At 39.8% G+C, this 22,309-nt stretch overlaps 1 protein-coding gene across 1 annotated transcript in view; it reads right to left on the minus strand.

Moving 5' to 3' along the window:
* Nucleotides 1-22,309, minus strand: part of LOC136144154 (ATP-binding cassette sub-family C member 4-like) — a 203,580-nt gene that overhangs the window by 90,637 nt on the left and 90,634 nt on the right. The window contains 1 exon segment of the mRNA XM_065901812.1: nt 20,570-20,716. Coding sequence (XP_065757884.1) covers nt 20,570-20,716 — 147 coding nt within the window.

Below are 22,309 nucleotides of genomic sequence, written 5' to 3' on the forward strand. Positions count from 1 at the left end.
GGCTCTTCCTGACCTCTGTCAGAGATGACTTCCTCCCGAGGCCTGCACAGCAAGCCACAGCTGGACCATGAATGAGCAGCAACTGAGGCTGAGTTTCTGTGGCCTGAATGTGGCTCTGCTGTCCTCCACAGGGCACCTGGCTGCCAGAAGCACAGGGTGTGCCCACACCAGGAGCTGGAGCTGCTGGAATATATCACCCTTGATCAGGCCATCACAGCCTATGTCTCAACTTTCCTGCCTAAGGTTTAGAAAATACAGACTCCAGAAACTCTCAATGACACTTTTGCAGACCCAGGGACACCTTCTTTGAGCCTCTAGGAATGCATGCTTTAGAGGACGAATCTCAGGATTAAATGGGCTCATGCAGATGAAAGAACCCAGTCATAGCACCATATAAGTTAACAAGCATTCAAACACCAACGTGAGATGATGACTGACCCCAGGTTCTGCAGGATCATGTCACCTGGGAAAATCCACCAGGAGCTGCAGGAGGGTCTACTCGGTAAAATGCAGATTCTGACTCAGGAGTGCTGGGGGAGCCAGAGAGTCTGCATTCCCTCCAAGCCACCAGGTGATGCCCTATTTCCCACACCATGCTCTGAGGGGCAAGAAATTGGGTTATTATTTAATTAGTTCTGCTTCAGGAATATTAAAATCAGATGGGCAGTTTTGCAGATATTCTTATGAAAGTTGTGACCCCCTCTGGTCACTTTTATACTTCTCAAAGTAGCAATTTTGAAATAAAGAAAATATATGTCAAAAATGTTAAAAATGCGGTTTAAATGTTTGTAATTTCTTTGAAAACTGCAACTTTTTAACACTGACAAGATTCAGAAACACTACAAGTATGATTCGACTTAGAAAGTGTTGAAGGCAGTATTGAAAATTTTTTAAGATGAAGTGAACAGTGTGTAAAAACTACCCCTTTACCTTTCACCAGATATGTGAACCTTAAGGTCTGAGAGACCAAGGGTTGGCAAAGAGTGTAAAATAAAAGAAGAACAGAAACCATGGGAAAAATCATCTCCCCACACAGTGACTACACAAACTGAACCTAATATCAAAGATCATCAAAAAACTAAGCACTTTTTCACCAGTGAGCTGAGTGTAGAAAAATGTGAGATCAGAAAGTTCAACAGTTTCTTCCTTGTTCTAAGAAACATTAAGAGAACATACGGTGTTTGCAGAAAATTTCCTCTTGCTTTGGGATAAACTGGGCTTCCTAAGTGGCTCAGTAGTAAAGAATCTGCCTGTCAGTGCAGGGAGAAGCAGGAGATACAGGTTCAATCCCTGATTCGGGAAGATCCCCTGGAGGAGTAAATAACAACCCACTCCAGTATTCTTGCCTGAAAGATCCCATGGACAAAGGAGCTTGGTGGGCTACAATCCATGGGGTCGCAAAAAGGACACGACTGAGCGACTGAGCACATTTTAACTACAGCTATGATTTCAAGTTCACAACCTTGTAGTAATTAAGTTTTCTCAGAAGTCTCCAAATTAAATATTAAATCCTTATAATGAATTCCTTCACACACATGCCATAACTCTTCATCCAAATAGCATGAGGCCCCTGATGGAAGATCTCCAAGGATGTAGAGGGAAGTGGGAATCAGATGAACAGGGGGAACCCAATCCATTTTCACACTGTTCTGTGTTCAAGGATTTCTCACAATAAACTGAATCTTGTCTTCCTGGAACATCCTTACTTATTCTGCCCTTATATCCGCACAAGGTGAATCTAATTTCTCTTGATATGACAGCCTTTCACATACTTGAATGAAATGAATCATATTCTTTCTAGCAACTATTCCTTGGTGCCTCAATGATCCCTCATAAAGTATGGTCCTATATTGTCTGCAGTCTCGTGACCAGACTCAGACAGCCAGTCTCAGTTAATGCCTTGTGCCCAAGTATTGATTACTTCAGGGTAAAATGGTATCACCACCTCCCCTCATCCTACATAGCCAGTAACAAAGCAACAACCACAGTAAATTCTGGAGGCCAAATCATGTTTTGGACACATCACTTCCATCTGTAAGCACAGGTAGATTTTTGGGAATAATTGAACAATACGTGTAAACCATTATAAGAGTGCATCCCTTCTGACCCAGAAAATCCATGTCTGTCATTACATCCCCAGGAGTTAGTAAGTGCATCAATCTGTTGAATGTGGCATATTTATAAAGTCATTAGTAGAAAACAACCTGAACAAGTCTGAAACAATCTGTAATATATTAGGCACAACTTTAATTTTTTCCTGTCCATTCTTATTTCTCCATTCTACATTTGTCCATTCTACACTGTGTATTACTTGTGTAAAAATGTAAAGTAGAGAGGGGACAAGGAGGAGGAGAAATAAAGGAGTGATAGGGAAGAGCAGGGGAAGTGAAGAGAGAAACAGGGGTAGAGAGATAACCCCCTTGAAGACCATAATATCCAAGAACCAATCAGGGCCCTCCTAACTGCTCGGGTTCAGTTTTCTGTCTTGTCCACAAGACAGAATATCACAAAAGATGCCATTGAACTGGTCAAAATACAAATTCACAATGATTGTATTCTAAGAACTGAGTCTATACTCTAAGCTGGACTCAGTCACCTCTAGAATTCTGACACCTGACCCACAACTAGAATGCCTCAGCTTAGTTATAACCAAACTGTAACTTTCCCGCTGAGAAGTTGGAGCTACATCCATGCAACATATTGAAAAAAAGCATGGTCTCTCCAAAGAGGTATAGCAAACATGCCATGCAGGGGCATGGAGAAAAACTGGTCCAAAGAAAAGTAGAGCCTGGAGAAGGTCACCAGGCTGAAAACGATCCCTGTATGCATGAGAGAGCCACTAAGGGAGGTGGGCCAGCATGGACTTCCTGCATCATTCTACATAAACTAATTCAGCTTGGGTGAGCCTGAGAATAGGAACTCAAGCTATAGAAGTCTGGGAGCTTCATGTTTTCTTTGTTTTTGTTAGAATTAACAAAACTTTATTGCTGTTAGAATAGGTCATCAATATGGTGGCCACTCAAAGAAGGTTATGAAACTAAGAGTAACAGAATTCTTAACAGGAAACTACCAGTGGAAAACCACCAAGTCAAGGTCCTCCTCTGGCCTTCAGCAGCAAGACAACTTTAGGCAACTCATTCAACCTCCACTGAGAGGAAATTCCCTTATCTGTAAAAGGGAGATGATGACAAAGACAGGATAAAAGATCATGAAGATAAAAGAGATTATGTGTATGCAGATACCATTTAAATTACGAAATTCAATTCAGTTCAGTCGCTCAGTCGTGTCTGACTCTTTGCAACTCCATGGACGGCAGCACGCCAGGCCTCCCTGCCCATCACCAACTCCCAGAGCTTACTCAAACACAGGTTCATCGAGTCAGTGATGCCATCCAACCATCCCATCTTCTGTTATCCCCCTCTCTCCCTGCCTTCAATCTTTCTCAGCATCAGGGTCTTTTCGAATGAGTCAGTTTTTTGTGTCAGGTGGCCAAAGTATTGGAGTTTCAGCTTTAGCACCAGTCTTTCCAATGAATATTCAGGACTGATTTCCATTAGGATGGACTGGTTGGATCTCCTTGCAGTCCAAGGGACTCTCAAGAGTCTTCTCCAACACCTCAGGTCAAAGGCATCAATTCTTCAGCACTCAGCTTTCTTTATAGTTCAATTCTCACATTCATACATCAATTACTGGAAAAACCATAGCCTTGACTAGATGGACCTTTGTTGGCAAAGTAATGGCTCTGCTTTTAATATGCTGTCTAGGTTGGTCATAATTTTCCTTCCAAGTAGTAAGTGTCTTTTAATTTCATGGCTGCAATCACCATCTGCAGTGATTTTGGAGCCCCCAAAAATAAAGTCTGACAGTTTCCACTGTTTCCCCATCTATTTGCCATTTCCTTATCATGCCAGAGGCCATGATCTTAGTGTTCTGAATGTTAAGTTTTAAGCCAACTTTTTCACTCTCCCCTTTCACTTTCATCAAGAGGTTCTTCAGTTCTTCTTTGCTTTCTGCCATAAGGGTGGTGTCATCTGCATATCTGAGGTTATTGATATTTCTCCTGGCAATCTTGATTCCAGCCTGTGCTTCATCCAACCCAGCATTTCTCATGATGTACTCTGTATATAATTTAAATAGGCAGGGTGACAATCTACAGCCTGGACATACTCCCTTTCCTATTTGGAACCAGTCTGTTGTTCCATGTCCAGTTCTAACTGTTGCTTCTTCACCTGCATACCGATTTCTCAAGAGGCAGGTCAGGTGGTCTGGTATTCCCATCTCTTTCAGACTTTTCCACAGTTAGTTGTGATCCACACAGTCAAATGATTTGGCATAGTCAATAAAGCAGAAGTAGATGTTTTTCTAGAATTCTGTTGTTTTTTCGATGATCCAATGGATGTTGGCAATTTGATCTCTGGTTCCTCTGCCTTTTCAAAAACCAGCTTGAGCATCTGGAAGTTCACAGTTCATGTACTGTTGAAGCCTGAAGCCTGTTGAAGCCGGAAGGCTTGGCGAATTTTGAGCATTACTTTACTAGCAGGTGAGATGAGTACAATTGTGCAGTAGTTTGAGTATTCTTTGGCATTGACTTTCTTTGGGACTGGAATGAAGACTGATCTTTTCCAGTCCTGTGGCCACTGCTGAGTTTTCCACATTTGCTGGCATATTGACTTCAGCACTTTCACAGCATCATATTTTAGGATTTAAAATAGTTCAACTGGAATTCCATCACCTCCACTAGCTTTGTTTGTAGTGATGCTTCCTAAGGCCCACTTGACTTCGCATTCTAGGATGTCTGTCTCTAAGTGAGTGATCACACCATCATGGCTATCTGGGTCATGAAGATCTTTTTTGTATAGTTCTTCTGTGTTTTCTTGCCACCTCTCATTTGAAAGGTGTTATTCTTATTATCCTTTAGGCATTTTAGAGCTTTGAGGGCAAAAAAGGTAACCAGGCTTAGCCTTCCCAAAGCTTCTCCTAGGAAGCATCTGAGATTTAACAGAGGTGCCTTGGAGAATGAAGGAGAAGAAGTAGAGGAAAAGACACCCCATCTGTCTCCCTTACTGCCCATTCATTGCAAACAGAGCCCTTCTCATTCATCTGAATGTTCACTTTAGAGATAGTATTTCAAGAAGGGGGTTCTACAGCAAACAGAAATATTCAAATCCCTTTGTAGACCAAGCTCCTGATGATGGAGAAGACAAGGTCCCACCTTGCTCAGGATGATGCAATAGTATTAAACATACAATATTTCATTATGGGGTGGGTGCTACTGCCAAGCTATCCTGAGATTTCCATCCAGCAGAGAGAGGAGACAAGGAACCTCACTTTTCAGGGCAATTTCCTGCAATATCGTTCACTGCCTCTTATTTTCACTAGGGATAGTGCCCGTCTTACCTCCCATCACTCTTGATTGTGTACCCTTATTCTGATAAAATACTCTTTTCTCTCCTCTGTTCACCCACAAAGAAGGTCCTTGGTCCTCACCCACTCTACCCAGATCTCAACCTTAGCCCTTTCTTTTCCTGAGACTCTTGATGACAAATATAGCTCCCAGGAATCTGCCACTCACTTGAACTCCTTTAACTTTATCAGACAGGCTTGGAATAACTGCTCCTCTCCCAGGAAACTGCTAGAGCCTTGACCACAGCTAATGGGCCAAAGGGGTCCTAACCCATGCCTAGCCACCAAGTCATTCTGATTTTCCCTCCTGAGAATTATAAGGCCAGGAAAAAGCAGGAAATTAGAGCTGAGTCACCATACCCCGCAAAGGTGAGAGACCAGGGAGCTTGGACACATGCATGCATCCTGTGACAGTGGCTCCAATACCCATGAGGACCCCAGTTCCTAGCTCCAGGAAAGTCAGCATGGCTCCAGCTCCACAAGACATCCATTTCCTTTCCATCAAGCCCTCTTCCTTTGAACTAACCTGGGTAGATTCTGCCATTAGCAACCCAAAAGCCTTGACTAAAACAGTCACCACAGGTACAACAAAAGACTGCATACTAAAATTAGTTGAGGAAATGAGACACTTTTGTAAAGTTAAATTTTCAAACGACTACTGAGGAAGAAACTACTAATGAGAACCTTTCTTCATGAGGATTGTGGAGTTTTGTCATCTTAAAAGCTAACAGAAATACATCTTTTCTTGAAACTCAAATCTAAAATTTTGAACACCAATGGTCTCATTGGGTTTTCTCTTTTTTTCCCTTTGGTCTGATTTAATTGTTTTCTAACATGGCAATGTCCTTTGGGGTTACTATTGGTTGCCTAAAATGCACTCCAACCCCCACCTATCCACTATTTTCTTTAAAAAATTTATAACACTGTGCCTTCAGCTGATACATTTTGCTGTTGCTAGCATCTGACTCCACCCTCAATCTTTATGTTTATAGCTGAGAACCAAGGAGACCCTGCAACCAAGTGGGGCCCAGAAGAAGACTCCACAGGCTCTTAGCAAACCTGTAAGCAACTCTCATATTTAAAGACATAGCTTTTCTGACACTTGTTTGATGAGGAACTGTTTCAGTGTCCTTTCAGATTCCACCAGAGACCTGGGTCTATCCTCAGAACATATTATGGTATAATCTATTTAGTGGTTTAACTACTGTATATGTCTACTAGCCTTGAATTCACATCTAGATTATACACCTTTTGTAAACATGGGCCACATTTCACACACAATCTATAACAAAATGGAAACTGCCAGGTGTTAGTGCTCAAATGGCATTTACTAATAATACACCATAAACCAAGTGGCTTTCCAACCATTTTTGGTTTAAGATGGGAAGCCTTCTGTGCTTCTGGACTCTTACACAAAAATAGAAAACATATTAGTAAAATGAGTATTTTAAAAGTGGCTCTTACTGAAGTGAGACTGTAAGACATGTAACCCACTTAGTGACCATCTTGGTACATGTCAATATGTGGAAAAGTTGGAAAGATTAATTCTAATCACTATGGAGTCTACCAATGCTTGTGTCTTCCTTAGATCTCCCAGGGATCTGCTTAAAATGTAAATTCTCAAGAGCATGTGTGAGGTCTGAGATTCTGGATTGCTAACAACTCTAGGGTGATGCTGATGTTGCTGGGTCCAGGGACCACACTTTGAGTAGCAAGAAAGAAACTGAACATTTCTGATAATGTTCCTTTGTTACCCATACCCACCCCTGGCAGCTAAAGGATCTTTGTCTTAATTTACCTCTGTGTTTGTTTTTAAAGCATCTAGTATTTGACAGAGATGTTTTGCAGCTGTACTTTGAGAGAGATGCTGTGGCCAACCACCCTGAACCAGCTCTGACTTAACTACAGGGATGGCCATGCACAGATGAGACTGGAACTGTCTGAAAGTTATTTTTGCTTCATTACCATGTTAAGATTTCTATCCAAGGTGGGCATTTGTACTGGACTAGGCACAATTCCCGCCATGTGCAAAGGAGTGTGGAAGACTGCACATGTTCCAGCTAACCTGGCTGTTCCCAGAAATTTCTGCCCCTTTCCTAGAGCCCCAGTGACATGCCTGCCTCCTATCCCTTAAAGTTCCTCTAATTCCCCTCCCCTTGGGGAGATGGTGTGTTTAAGAGCATGAGCTCTCCCTTTATTCCTTAATCAATGAATAAAGTTTCTGCTCTACTATACACAGCCGGGTTTAAAAAGTAGCATTTGTGATTCCAGGCAAAGAACCCATTCAAGAGTCACTGACCCAGTGGGAATCAGCTATACCTTCTGTCTCAAGAACATTTAAATTGATCTTGTCTTATCTACATGTATGGGCTTCCCTGGTGGCTCAGATGGTAAAACATCTGCTTGCAATGCAGGAGACCAGAGTTCAATCCCTGGGTTGGAAAGATCCCCTGGAGAAAGAAATGGTAACCCACTCCAGTACCCTTGCCTGGAAAGCCCCATGGACAGAAGAGCCTGGTAGGCTACATTCCATGGGGTCACAAAGAGTCGGACGCGACTGAGCGACTTCACTTTATCTACATATATAACTATTGCCTTTTAAATTTCATTCTTTACTTTCAGGGGCTAACAACCACTTGTCTTCTTTTTATTCACACAAATTAAATTAGAATATGGAGAAGGGGATGACAGAGGATGAGATGATTGGATGGCATCACCAACTCAATGGACATGAGTTTGAGCAAATTTGGGGAGATGGTGAAGGACAGGGAATCCTGGTGTCCTGCAGGTATGGGGTTGCAAAGAGTTGGACATGACTTAGCAACTAACAATAGCAACAGACATTGTTAGGACAGAGATTTTGTCTATTTTATTCACTGCTGTTACCCCAGTGCCTGGACCAAAGCCTCACTGCAACACCTCAAATAGAAGGCACTTGAATATTCTGAGTGAATCAATAAAACAAGCTCTTCTGCTATAATAAGTGGTTTGTCCTCAAATTCCAGTCTCTATTGATATTTTGAAAAATCTTTCTCTCTCTTTTTTTTAAGCTGTTGTTTTCTAACCTAGGGAAATTTGTTTCAAAGTGAAGCGTCTGGTCCATCATATTGTCATCAACAAAGTTCATTAAGGATTCTCATGAAATAAAGGTAGAATCTGGGAAATAAGATAAAGTCTAACTCTTTTTTCCTTTTCGGTTTAGTTGAATTTCATGTGCTCATAGAGTAATACATGCAGAAGCCTTGCACCTAACTCTTCAGATCAGATTCCCTAGTGGGAAATGGCTTTAAGATGGTGGTGGGGGGCAGGTGCAATGACAAGAAACCTGTAAAGCACGCTTGCTTAGGGCCGCCTTTAGGGGAGAGAACAGGAATTTTAGAGTGCAAGCTCGTACCTCTCAATTCTCTGATCAAGGAATAAAGATTTCCTTTACTTCTGAACTGAACTCAGCCTCATTCTGTTGGCACAAGCAACACCAGATAGAAAGACACATGTTGGAGACTGATTCGCCCAGGTTATAGAGACTCAGAAAATTCATATCAACACATTTATGATACACAGCCATTTTACTGGACACACTGGAAATCTCTGTTAAATATCTACTACTAAAGATAAGCCAGTAACATCATAGGCAGGGCTGGTGTTAAGTTGATATGAGCAGTGATGGCCAACCATCCATTGACAGACTGGGCCCTTCTGATTGGGTACTGCCTGCTCCACTGGATGCTGAATACCTTAAATATTAAAAGAGTTTTAAATAGTTACAGGAATTCTCTCTTAGTAAATCATAATTAAAGTAAAACATTTAAAATAATTCCACCTCAAAATTATATTATATAAATTACTGACGGTTGAATGAATTGATTAACAAGTGAACAAATGACTGAAAGAATGATTTGGGACAGATGGTCTAAAAAAAGCACAATAGATTAGGAAGGTCCAGGACTTGAGAGCCCTCTCATCCCAGGTCTTGCTCTGTCCTGTAACTTGGGGCAAGTCACATTGCCTGTTGCTAAATATGGTAGGCGACTGACCTTGAAGAAGTAGACACACCTCACACATGGCCCCAGGGAACCCCTCTGCTACAGCCACCATAAATGCTTTGCAACAGGGTGTAATTGATACTTTACTTTTCCTAAGTATCAGAGGTGGGGGGTGGGGGGGGTGGGTACTGGGAAACTAGACAAGATTAGTTCCTTTACCCATGGATCCCATCCATCTGTAGCACATGGTCTCACATAGGAGTTTGGCTAATAGTTCACTCACTGTCAGGAATGGACAGTGGAGAAATTAACAGGCAGAAAAATCTCTAAGACAGTGACTCTGAAACACTGCACATCTGATGAAAGCTATGGAGCGTGTCTGCTAGAAAATGCTCACGGACTCAGCTTCATGATTTCTGAGGATTCCTAAACCATGAACCACAGGAAGTGGGGTGGCCACAGAGAGATGTGGACCAAGTAAGAATTCCTGATTCTGAGGGAACAGGACACCACTTATCACGGGGCTCCTCCTGCCACAAGAATGCACAGCTATCTCCAAGACGGGTATTTTTGCTGGCACAATGCACCTCAACTATCTTTCAAAGCAAAATGCACAGTCTCCATTTCATATCTCTTGGAGAATTTTAACTGCCAACAGATGAAACAGTTGGCAGCAGATCTCTGAAATATTAGACAGTGTACAGAAACTACTACCACAAAAATCCCCTGAAGTTCTTACAACCTATTTTGGCTTTCTTTTTCACCAAATTATTTCCAAGTAAGTTCTGCAGGATGATATAATCACTGGATTTCAGAGTTTCGGGCCTCTCAGATATGACTGAGGTCGATGTCAAGACTCACTCCCTGCCTGCCTAACAGATTTTGGGGGCTCCAAAATCACTACAGATGGTGACTGCAGCCATGAATTTAAAAGATGCTTGCTCCTTGGAAGGATAGTTATGACTAAACTAGACAGCATATTCAAAAGCAGAGACATTACTTTGCCAACAAAGGTCCATCTAGTCAAGGCTATGGTTTTACCAGTGGTCATGTATGGATGTGAGAGTTGGACTGTGAAGAAAGCTGAGTGCCGAAAAATTGATGCTCTTGAACTGTGGTATTGGAGAAGACTCTTGAGAGTCCCTTGGAGTGCAAGGAGATCCAACCAGTCCATTCTAAAGAGATCAGTCCTGGGTGTTCATTGGAAGAACTGATGCTGAAGCTGAAACTCCATTACTTTGGCCACCACATACGAAGAGTTGACTCATTGGAAAAGACCTTGATGCTGTGAGGGGTTGGGGGTAGGAGGAGAAGGGGATGACAGAGGATGAGATGGCTGGATGGCATCACCGATTCGATGGAAGTGAGTGTGAGTAAACTCCAGGAGTTGGCGATGGACAGGGAGGCCTGGTGTGCTGCGATTCATGGGGTTGCAAAGAGTTGGACATGACTGAGAGACTGAACTGAACTGAACTGAATGTAGGAGTGAAATCTACTCACCCTGTCTAAAGATTTAACAATTGCTTAATAAACAAGAGCTCACCTGATTGTAGCTTATCGGATAAATCAGTGACTAGCTGGATTACACAGGTGTTATGTTTTATTTCCCTGGCTATTTCTGTCAACAAATATATATTTAATTTTGAATCAAGGAAGAACAATTTTCTAATAATACAAATTATCCATCATCTTGAAATCAGCATTTTTTCCCTCTATTGATAGAGCTATGTCAAGACTAACATTTAAAAGTTGATACCAATAATAAATATTTCTGCCTACAGTATCACCCATTGGTGGAATGGATTAAGCCATAGTTGGTAATCTTTTCACTTTTATGCTGAATAAAAAGGAGAATATAAGGAAGATTTATACTAGGATGAGGCATAATTTTAAAATGTCATTAATAGTATCATTTTATTCTCCAAAAATAAAGAGTAATAAATTTATAGTTCTCCCAAAGGTTGTAAATTTTATGAGCCCAGGCATGTTGACACCAACAAGAGAAAAAAGAACAAAAGTCTAAAAATAATGGCTACATATAAGAAAGAAAGAAATTTCCTTCTTAATTTCTCTCTTTTTCTAAATTCTTTATTGAAGGATAATTGCTTTACAGAATTTTGTGGTTTTCTGTCATACATTAACAAGAATCAGTCACAGGTATACTCAAGTCCCCTCCCTCCCAAACCTCCATCCCATCTGCCTTCTCATCCCGCCCTTCAGCCTGTCACAGAGCCCTTGTTTGAGTCTCCTGAGTCATACAGCAAATTCCCATTGGCTATCTATTTTACATATGGTATTGTAAATTTCCATGTTACTCTTTCCATACATCTCCCCTTCTCCCTTCTCCTCTCCCCCCATGTCCATAGGTCTGTTCTCTATGTCTCTTTCTCCTTAATTTCTTTCTAAATATTTAAAGGTAATAAAAAGATTAATCCATGATCGTGAGAACTTCTCAAAGCTAAATCTATGGAATTTTTTGTTGTGAGAAAACACATATAAGGACAAATACAGATGTACTCTGGTATCTGTTCAAACATCTTTGTGTAGAAAAGAAAGAAATGGATACCTTGTTTTCCTTACCACATCCTCAAAAAATATACATATTCATTACATGCCTCAGAGTGAAGATAAGATCAGTCACTGAATCAAAAGAACACTTCTAGAAACATCCACTTGAAGTTCAAAAAGAAATCACTAATTATTGACTTAGCCCAAAATTAGGGATTTTGACTGAAAATCACCCAGGGCAGACACTGGTTATTCAGTTGCCAAGTCGTATCTGACTCTTCATGACGCCATGGACTGCAGCATACCAGCCTTCCGTGTCCCTTACCATCTCTCGGGGTTTTCCCAAGCTCATGTCCATTGAATCGGTGTTGCCATCCAACCTTCTTATCCTCTGTTGCCCTCTTCTCCTTCTACTGATATAGCAGCAATATGCCACTCTGAAGCACTGCTTTCTCCCCACAGTAGACCCAGAGGCAGGACTTTCCCATCACGAGGAGCATGACTGTATTTGGAATAATGCCTGGATAAAGATTCCTATACATGTAACAAGTCTAAAATAGACTTTCCAGGAGTTCAAGAGGTTGAACTATTTCCCCATATGATACAATCTATGAAAATGCAAAAGCAAAAAAGAAATGAAAGGAAAATATTTCCAGAACAGAGAACTTGATTTCATGATAGTTTTCCACATAACTACATCATTTTAATAAAATTCCACTCAAGGTATACTTTGAAACTTGTCTTTGAACTCTAGATACTAGAGTTTTCCCTAAATAAGGGGGGAATTTCTCACAGATTAATCCTGGTTACCAAGAATGAAAAGAACACTCAACAATTGATTTCATTACTTATGGAGAAAACATCATTGCTTACATTTCACCTACTATCAAAGCACTTGTAACATACTTTTAAAAAGCCTGAAGAGAAGTGTGTGTAGATATTTGTAAAAAGCAATATTAGAAGTGCTGGCTTCCCTCTTCTTCTCCTAACTCATTTTTAGAGATGAGCTCTAGCATCTAGACAGTCTCTGATGAGTCAGGAGAACATTTCAGTATCGCTAAGAGTCTGTTTAGAAATTAGGATGAATTTGCTGTAAGCTTAGAGATGATGATCTTAAATAAAGAATCACTTACTTTATTTCCTAAATTCCTTTCACTCCCACTGACGTGATTTCATTTTGAAAACAATTCATCTTAAAGTACCAGGAGAACAGTTTTTGTAAAATTTTCTGAAACCGAGGGTAACCTTTACATAACATACTATGAAAAACATCTGCAGCATAGGGCTATGTTTGTCAGTGTGTATGTGGTGTGTATGTATGAATTGAGATCTCCAGTTGACAGCTGTATTATAATGTGAATTTGTATCTTTTCTATATGGAATCATAGAATATTAACACCATTTAATTTAAACAAATAGTCCACTGCCAGCAATTATTACATGTGTAAATGCCTTGAAAGACAGGGACTGCCAGCGTTTCAGTCAAGATGGCAGAGTAGAAAAGTGTGTACTCATCTCCTGCAAGAGGACCAAAATTACCACTAGCCGTTGAACTCTCATTGACAGGAGGATGCTGGAACCCACCAAGAAAAGATATCCCACGTCCAAAGACAAAGAAGAAGTTGCCCCAAGATGGTAGGAGGGGCACAATCACAATAAAATAAAATCCCATACCAGTTGGGTGGGTGACCCACAAATTGGAGAACAATAATACCAAAGAAGTTTCCTCACTGTGTGAAGATTCTGAGCCCCACATCAGGCTTCCCAGCCAGGGAATTAAACAAAGGGACTGGTAATTCCCAGGGAATCTGACCTTGAAGACCAGCAGGACTTCATTATATCCACAGGACTAGGAGAACCAGAGACTCCAGTCTTGGAGGACAGAAGCTAACCTTTGTGCACCCCAAGACCCAGAGGAAAGGAGCAGTGATCCCACAGGAAGGTCTCCCTTGGCATAAGCCCCCCTTGGAAGTGGCCATTAACCCTACCAAAGACCCAAGAGTTGGGTCGCCTCAGACCAAACAACTAACAGAGAGGGTGCACAACCCCACCCATCAGCAGATAATTGGATTAAAGCTTTACTGAGCAAGGTCCTGCCCATCAGAGCAAGACCTAGTTTTTCCCACCACCAATCCCTCACATCAGGAAGCTCACACAAGTCTCTTAGCCTCATCCATCAGAGTGCAGACAGAACAATAAAAGAGAATCACATTTCCACAGTGGCTAAAACAAAAACCACATTATAGAAAGTCAATCAGGATGAAAAAGCACAAAGTTATGTCCCAGATGAAGGGACAAGATCAAACCCCAGAAAAACAACTAAATGAAGTGGAGATAGGCCAACTTCCAGGAAAAGAATTCAGAATAATGATATGGAAGATAATTCAGGATCGCAGGAAAAGAATGCAGGCAAAAATTGAAAAGATGCAAAAAATGTTTACCAAAGACCAAGAAAAACTAAAGAATAAACAAGCAGAGATGAATAATATACTAGAAGGAATCAATAGCAGAATAACTGAGGCAGAAGAACAGATAAATGACCTAGAGGACAGAATGGTGGAAATCACTGCCACAGAACAGAATATAGAAAAAGAATGAAAAGAAATGAAGACAGCCTAAGAGACTTCTGAGACAACATTAAACACACCAACATTCACATTATAGGGGTCCCAGAATGAGGAGAGAGAGAGAAAGGACCTAAAAATAATATTTGAAGACATAATGGCTGAAAATTCCTCTAATATGGAAAATGAAATAGTCAACCAAATCTGGGAAGCACAGATTTGGTCCCAGGCGGGATAAACCCAAGGAGGAACACACTGAGACACAGGGTAAACAAACTGACAAAAATTAAAGACAAAAATAAAATATTAAAAGCAATAAGGCAAATATGACAAATTACATAGAAGTGAACTCCCATCAGAAGATGTTAAGAAGAGGTGGTAAGAATACACATAAGAACTGTACAAAAAATATCTTCATGACCCAGATAATCACAATGGTGTGATCATTCTCCAAGAACCAGATACCCTGGAATGTAAAGTCAAGTGGGCCGTAGGAAGCATATGAATAAAGTTAGTGGAGGTGATAGAATTCCATTTGAGCTATTTCAAACCCTAAAAGATGATGCTATCAAAGTGCTGCACTCAATATGCCAGCAAATTTGGAAAATTCAGCAGTGGCCACAGGACTGGAAAAGGCCAATTTTCATTCCAATCCCAAAGAAAGGCATGCCAAAGATTGCTCAGACTATCACACAACTGCACTCATCTCACATGCTAGTAAAGTAATGCTCAAAATTCTCAAAGCCAGACTTCAGCAATACATGAACTGTGAACTTCCAGATGTTCAAGCTAGTTCTAGAAAAGGCAGAGGAACCAGAGATCAAATTGCCAACATCTGCTGGATCATCAAAAAAGAAAGAGAGTTACAGAAAATCATCTATTTCTGCTTTGTTGACTATGCCAAAGCATTTGACTGTGTGGATCACAACAAACTGTGGAAAATTCTTCAAGAGATGGAAATACCAGACCACCTGACCTGCCTCTTGAGAAATCTGTATGCAGGTCAGGAAGCAACAGTTAGAACTGGACATAGAACAGCAGACTGTTTCCAAATAGGAAAAGGAATATGTCAAGGCTGTATATTGTAACCCTGCTTATTTAATTTATATGCAGAGTACTTCATGAGAAACACAGGGCTGGATGAAGCACAAGCTGGAATCAAGATTGCTGGGAGAAACATCAGTAACCTCAGATACGCAGATGACAGAAAGTGAAGAACTAAAGAGCCTCTTGATGAAGGTGAAAGAGGAGAGTGAAAAAGAAAACGTTGGCTGAAAGCTCAACTTTCAGAAAACTAAGATCATGGCATCTGGTCCCATCACTTCATGGGAAATAGATGGGGAAACATTGAAAACAGAGGCAGACTTTATCTTTTTGGGCTCCAGAATCACTGCAGATGGTGATTGCATCCATGAAATTAAAAGACGCTAGCTCCTTGGAAGAAAAGCTATGGCCAACCTAGACAGCATATTAAAAGCAGAAACATTACTTTGCCTACATAGGTCTGTCTAGTCAAAGCTATGGTTTTTTTCAGTAGTCATGTACGAATGTGAGAGTTGGACTATAAAGAACACTGAGTGCCAAAGAATTGATGCTTTTGAGCTGTGGTGTTGGAGAAGACTCTTGAGTGTCCTTTGGACTGCAAGGAGATCCAACCAGTCCATCCTAAAGCAGATCAGTCCTGAGTGTTCATTGGAAGGACTGATGTTAAAACTGAAACTCCAATATTTTGGCCACCTGATGCAAAGAGCTAACTCATTTGAAAAGACCCTGATGCAGGGGACGATTGAAGGCAGGAGGAGAAGGGGACAACAGAGGATGAGATGGTTGGATGGCATCACTGACTCAGTAGACATGAGTTTTGGTAAGCTCCGGGAGTTGGCGATGGACAGGGAGGCCTGATGAGCTGCAGGCCATGGGGTCGTGAAGGGTTGGACATGACTGAGCAACTGAACTGAGCTGATCTGAACTCCCATCACTCTATCAGCTTATTTCTCAACAGAAACTCTACAAGGAAATGGACTAATATATTTAAGGTACTGAAAGGGAAGAAACTAAAAACCAAGAATACTCCACCCAGCAAGACTCTTGGTTAAGATTTGATGGAGAAATCAAAAACTATTCAGACAAGAAAAAGTTCAGAGAATTCAGCACCACCAAACCAGCTTCACAATAAATGTTAAAGGAACTTCTTTAGGGAGGAAATTCAAGAGAAAGAAAAGACTTACACAAAATAAATCCAAAGCAATTAAGAAAATGGTAATAAGATCACATATATTGATAATTACATTAAATATAAATGGATTAAATGCACCAAAAAAAGACAGAGACTGGCTGAGCAGATGAGAACATGTTGCATGGATGCATTTCCAATTACCATGTCACTCTGCTTGATCCCCCCGATTGTATGTGATTATTGTATAATTTAATTGTGTTCCCTTTATGACTTGCAATTTTAATTATATTTTATTTTTTGTCTGGCTATTAATTTATTTGATAAACATCTTTTACTATTGTGATTATGTAACCATTACTCATATAATACCATTGTATCCTGATTGGTCAACAGAAAAATATTAGAAATCTGTATCATCAAAACTGCTATTTAATACAAGAGCCTGTAATCACTTTTTAAAATCCAGATGCATATCAAAACTATCTTGGAAGTTTTTGAAAAATATAAATACCCAGGTATTGCTTTTATTTTTTTTTTTTTTCCTGAAGAACTCCAGGTGTTTCTAATAAGCAGCCATGCTTAAAAACAATTGGACTATATGGTGATCATTTATTTTTACCTAGCTTGTTTCACTTTTTCTATTTCATATTCAGTACCCCTGTTTCATTTATTTGTTTCCCAATTTCTCCATCTTTTTTTATTGGTGCTCTTTCTCAACTGCTTATCAAGCATAGTAGAAAAACTTGTGTATACATATAAATAAATAATATGTATAATATATGTATTTTAGAAAACTTAACAATTTTTGCCTAGCTAAAAAATTTATGACATTTTGATTCCACTTGTTTGACTTAGTATGAATAGAATGCTAGATGTCTAATTAAAAAAATAGACATGCAACAAGTAACAGAGGTTTACTGTATAGCACAGGGAACTATAGTTAATATCTTGCAATAATATTTAATGGAAAATAATTTCAAAAATAATACATATGTATAACTGAATCACCTTGCTGTGCACCTGAAACATTGAAAGTCAACAATGTCTCAATAAATACATACATATATAGATATACACATATGTATTAAGAAAAATGTTACAAATAAACACTTCAGAAAAAGAAAGAGCTCCAACAGTTTAACAACATAGTACTAACAAGGACATCCCTCTTGTGTGGGTGTCAGGTGTTGGGAAATGACCTTACATGATTTTTCCTAATCACTTGTTCTCAGAGGTTCTCCAACAGTCTTTTGCAAATTCTTCTCAGCCCAACAAGTTGATATCACTACTTCTTTGTTTCCAAGTTTAATAATGGAATCTCTCTTTCTCCCTCTCATTTAGACACTTTATCTTTATTTGGGAAAAAAATAACTTGCTAACTATCTATTTAACAATGGGCCACATCACAATAACCTTTGCACATGATGACTTTAATTGGGGGTACTTTTTTGCATGCAGTAAAATTAAAGATTTATTTGAAATACCTTATGCTATAAACTGAAATAAACTTGGAAAACTACAAAAAAAAGAAAAAAAATAAGAAGAAAGATAGGGATTGTTTGTCTCAATGCTGGGGACCACAACTTACAACCAGTAGATGATCAGTAAATGCTTGATGAGTGAAAAGGCCCCCTCTTCTTACCTATTAGAACCTGAGGCCAAGAGAAGTGACTGGCTCAGCTCTTCCAAAGCTCTGTTCCAGCATAATCAGGACATCCAACATCTCCACCTACATCCCAACTCCCTGTCCAATAATAGTTTTTAAATGTCTACTTATGTTTAAAAATGGATGAAATCCTCCCCATTATTTCTTAATGGCCTTCAGTTTGTAAGGCAAAGCTATTAGGTACCAAATATTTAACCCACATAAGCACCACAATTTGCCTTCAATGCTCGGCTAAACCCCAGGGAAATGTATTACGTGTCTGACAGTTTCATTTCCTTGATTGACAGACACAGAACTTGGAAACTTAAATAGTCTGATTCTAGGAACCAGAGCTTCCAAAATCTCAATATATGTGGTTTTCTCTTCATGTGATCACAGCAATAAAGTCCACCATAAATAATCTATTGCAAATTTTGCTTTGACAATAAACTATAGGAAAGAGTTCAACTGAATATACCACTGAAGGAGTAAGTAATTGATGGCCCTGAAGCCTTTTGGGCAAAGCAGGCCTATAATCTTTGCAGTATAATACTTATTTGGGCTTCTATTTTCCTGAAGGAATGAGATTCTGCTGAGATAGAGGAAGAGGAGGAAGACAAGTACCAGTGTGCCGACTGCTCTAAGATTAGTGACTTTGAAGATTTAAACTTGATCCCAAATCCCTGAATAATAACTAAATCAGCATCTGGAGAAGCCTACAGGTCTTGAACATGAAGAACTTGGTTAACTGTGGTCATGAGCACCCAGAGGTTGAAATAACAAAAATCTAGTCCAACTTAAGTCTCCCAAATTGATGACCATAGTTTTTACATTAAGTGACAAAGCGAAACAACTTCACAGCCATTATAGTATGGAATTCTCCAAATACTTCCTCACTACAGCTTCATAATAAAATGAGATCTGTATGGGCCTTTGTAGTTAACCATTCTGTGCTTGGCTTACTGCCTGGACCAAACAATATGTTTTGAATACATCTACACAAGATACTTCCCTGAATAGGAAGGGCATGTGAAATTACTCCCATTTCACAAGAAAGGAAGTTCCCAGATAACATTTCCTCATAATCAGTAGGGTTCACTAGTCAATGACCATGAGTTAAGTGTTGTGAGTACATTAATAAGCTTATTTCTAACACAGTCAAAAAGTGTATTAATAGAATCCCCATTTAGAGATAAGAAAACAGACACAAAGAAATTAAGTAACCAGCACATAAGAATTATATTAATATAACTATAACCTGCTATTACCATTTGGAACTAGCACCAGGACTGAACCCAGGCAGCTGACTTCAGGCAGAGTTACACTTTTAAACTGAGACAGACCACATCCTGCCTGGAGATTTGCCTGCCCAATAGGATCCATCTGCTTTGACCTTGGTCACATGGTGAATTGATGGCCAGGCCAAGGCTACCCCTTTCCTCCTTCCAGTCCACATAGCTGCTTCAACAAGTCCTGTCAATCAATGCCTACAAAAACAAAGCTGCCCTGGGCCTCAGCACAAATCCAACCAACTGAACAGAGGGGCATGTACACTGATGAACTAATGCTTCATAGAAACCCAGGTCAGGAGGCTACCTTCGGAAGCAAAACAAGTCAAAGGCCTCAAGGTGGAAGAAAAAACCACTGAGAAACCTCCAGGGACACTCATATTGAGAAACTTACTACTGAAGATCCATGTGCTATATACTATAAAGGGTCCTACATGTCACCAAGTGTTCACTGTAAAACTATAAAGTTAGTTTCTTTGAAAAAGATGCTTACATTCTACCAACTTGGTATTTTAATGAATTTTTATTACTATTTTTAAGTAAACCTCAATGCATGGGCATATGTCAGAGCTCTGTGATTCCAGAAATGGATGGGAAAAGAAAGAAAGAAACACACAGCCTGTCTCTTGCAGATTCATTGTAAGAAGGTCCTATCTAGACAACAGCCTAACTTAACACTCTATGACACAGCCAGCTTTTAGAAACTGGCCAACAACATTAAAACATGTCTGCATCTAACATAGGATATTTTATATGCCACGTAACAAATGTGTTTCTAAATCATTCTGCAAAGTGAAAATTTATCTTTACACACACACTAAAATTAGAATAAAAACTTATATGCCCCTATATTCAGATCAGTAAAGTTTTTTGTAGAAAATAGATCAATATGCACAGGGATTTTCTTCTAAGTATCTCATCCATTTTCAAATATCAAATGTAATCAGGAACTAAATGCATTAATAAGACATACTTACTGAGAAACTTGGTGTATGACTTACCTATTGGATTTCTATCAAAGAACAGCATTGGAGCTCTAAAAATGGACTCCAACATTTTGTTGTGCAAAGTTTGTGAAGAATTAACAAGGACGTAGAATATCAACAGAGATCTTGTGACGCCAAAAAGGATGGTACCTGCAGTTAGAACTGAAATAAAGCAATATCACTCAGCACAAGATCTCTGCCTTTCTTTCAATTATGCAAAAGCATGGCAGACAGTTTACAAAAATGTTATGTGTTTTATTCTACAAATATAATTTATATATATATTCACCTATAGACTATAGAATAAATATATAATGGATTCTATGAGAGTTTAATACATTCACTAGGTACATTTGCAAAGAAGAATATAAAAATAAGTATGGTTCCCTTATTAAATAGAAACAACATGAGAAAAAAATCAGGTGTAAAATACAATTTCAGCTTTTCCTAATCCAATTACAAGTACTACTAAAAACTCAGAAGAAAGAAAATGACAAAAAGTAGTATCTTCCTCTATGGCTGATTCATATCAATATATGACAAAACCCACTGAAAAATAAAAAAAAAGCAAAACAAACAAACAAATAAAAATAGTATCTTCCTTTTGCCATATTTCAAATCTCATTATTTACAACATGACCCATAATCTAAAATTGAGAAATTTTTTGATACAACCAAGAATGAAAAGGGAATAGAAGAGATGACCTACCATTTCCTTATAAATGGTAAATGTATATGGAAATTTACTTCCATGTAAAGTAACTATTTCCATACCCAAGCAGCTTTAAAGAGTATAAAAAGACCATATTAAGTTGCAAGCAGACAATCTCTTCAATAATTGAATTGCAAGAAAACATGTACTATATTTTACCATGAGATAATTAATTAAAATAAGCAAGTAATCTCTCACTAAGTGTTTTATAAAAACACAAAACGTGGGGGTGGTCCTAAGATGGTGGAGGAATAGGACAGGGATACCACTTTTCCCCCCAAAAATTCATCGAAAGATCATTTGAATGCTGAGCAAATTCCACAAAACAACTTCTGAATGCTGGCAGAGGACACCAGCCATCCAGAAAGGCAGTCCATTGTCTTTGAAAGGAGGTAGGGAAAAATATAAAAGATAAAAAGAGAGACAAAAGAGGTAGGGATGGAGACCCGCCTTGGGAAGGGAGTCGTGAAAGAGGAGAAGTTTCCAAACACCAGGAAACCCTCTCACCAGCGGATCAGTGGGGAGTTTTGGAATCTCAGAGGGCAACATCACCAGGAGGAAAATAAATAAATAAATAAAACTCACAGATTACGTGCCTAACTGCAACTCCCAGCAGAGAAGTTGCCCAGATGCTCGCATCTGCCACCAGCAAGCAGGGGCTGAACAGGGACGCACAGGCTGCATTGCTTAGGGTAAGGACCAGGCCTGAATGTCCTGAGGACAATCTGAGGGAGCTAACATGAGACAGCAACCCAAACTGTGGGATAGCCAGGAAAAAAAAAAAAAAAAGAAAGAGAGAGAGAGAACTTTCCCTCGAAAAGCTCTAACCTAAGGCACTGCCAGGCCCACTCACAGAACAAAGGACTGAGTGAATACCAGAGGAGAGTTAGCTGCAGACCGGCCCATCCCCCACCAGAGGCAGAGAGGCAGGCGGGCGACAGCTAGAGCCGGAAAGGGGCAATCTCGGCCCCAGAGACAGCATCCTCCACCAAACTGCCAGCAGGCTCCCAGTTGCTAACCAAATGTTCCTGGGATCCTGGACG

Source organism: Muntiacus reevesi, chromosome 11 (assembly GCF_963930625.1).
Source record: "Muntiacus reevesi chromosome 11, mMunRee1.1, whole genome shotgun sequence".
In the NCBI taxonomy this organism is placed as follows: Eukaryota; Metazoa; Chordata; class Mammalia; order Artiodactyla; family Cervidae; genus Muntiacus; species Muntiacus reevesi.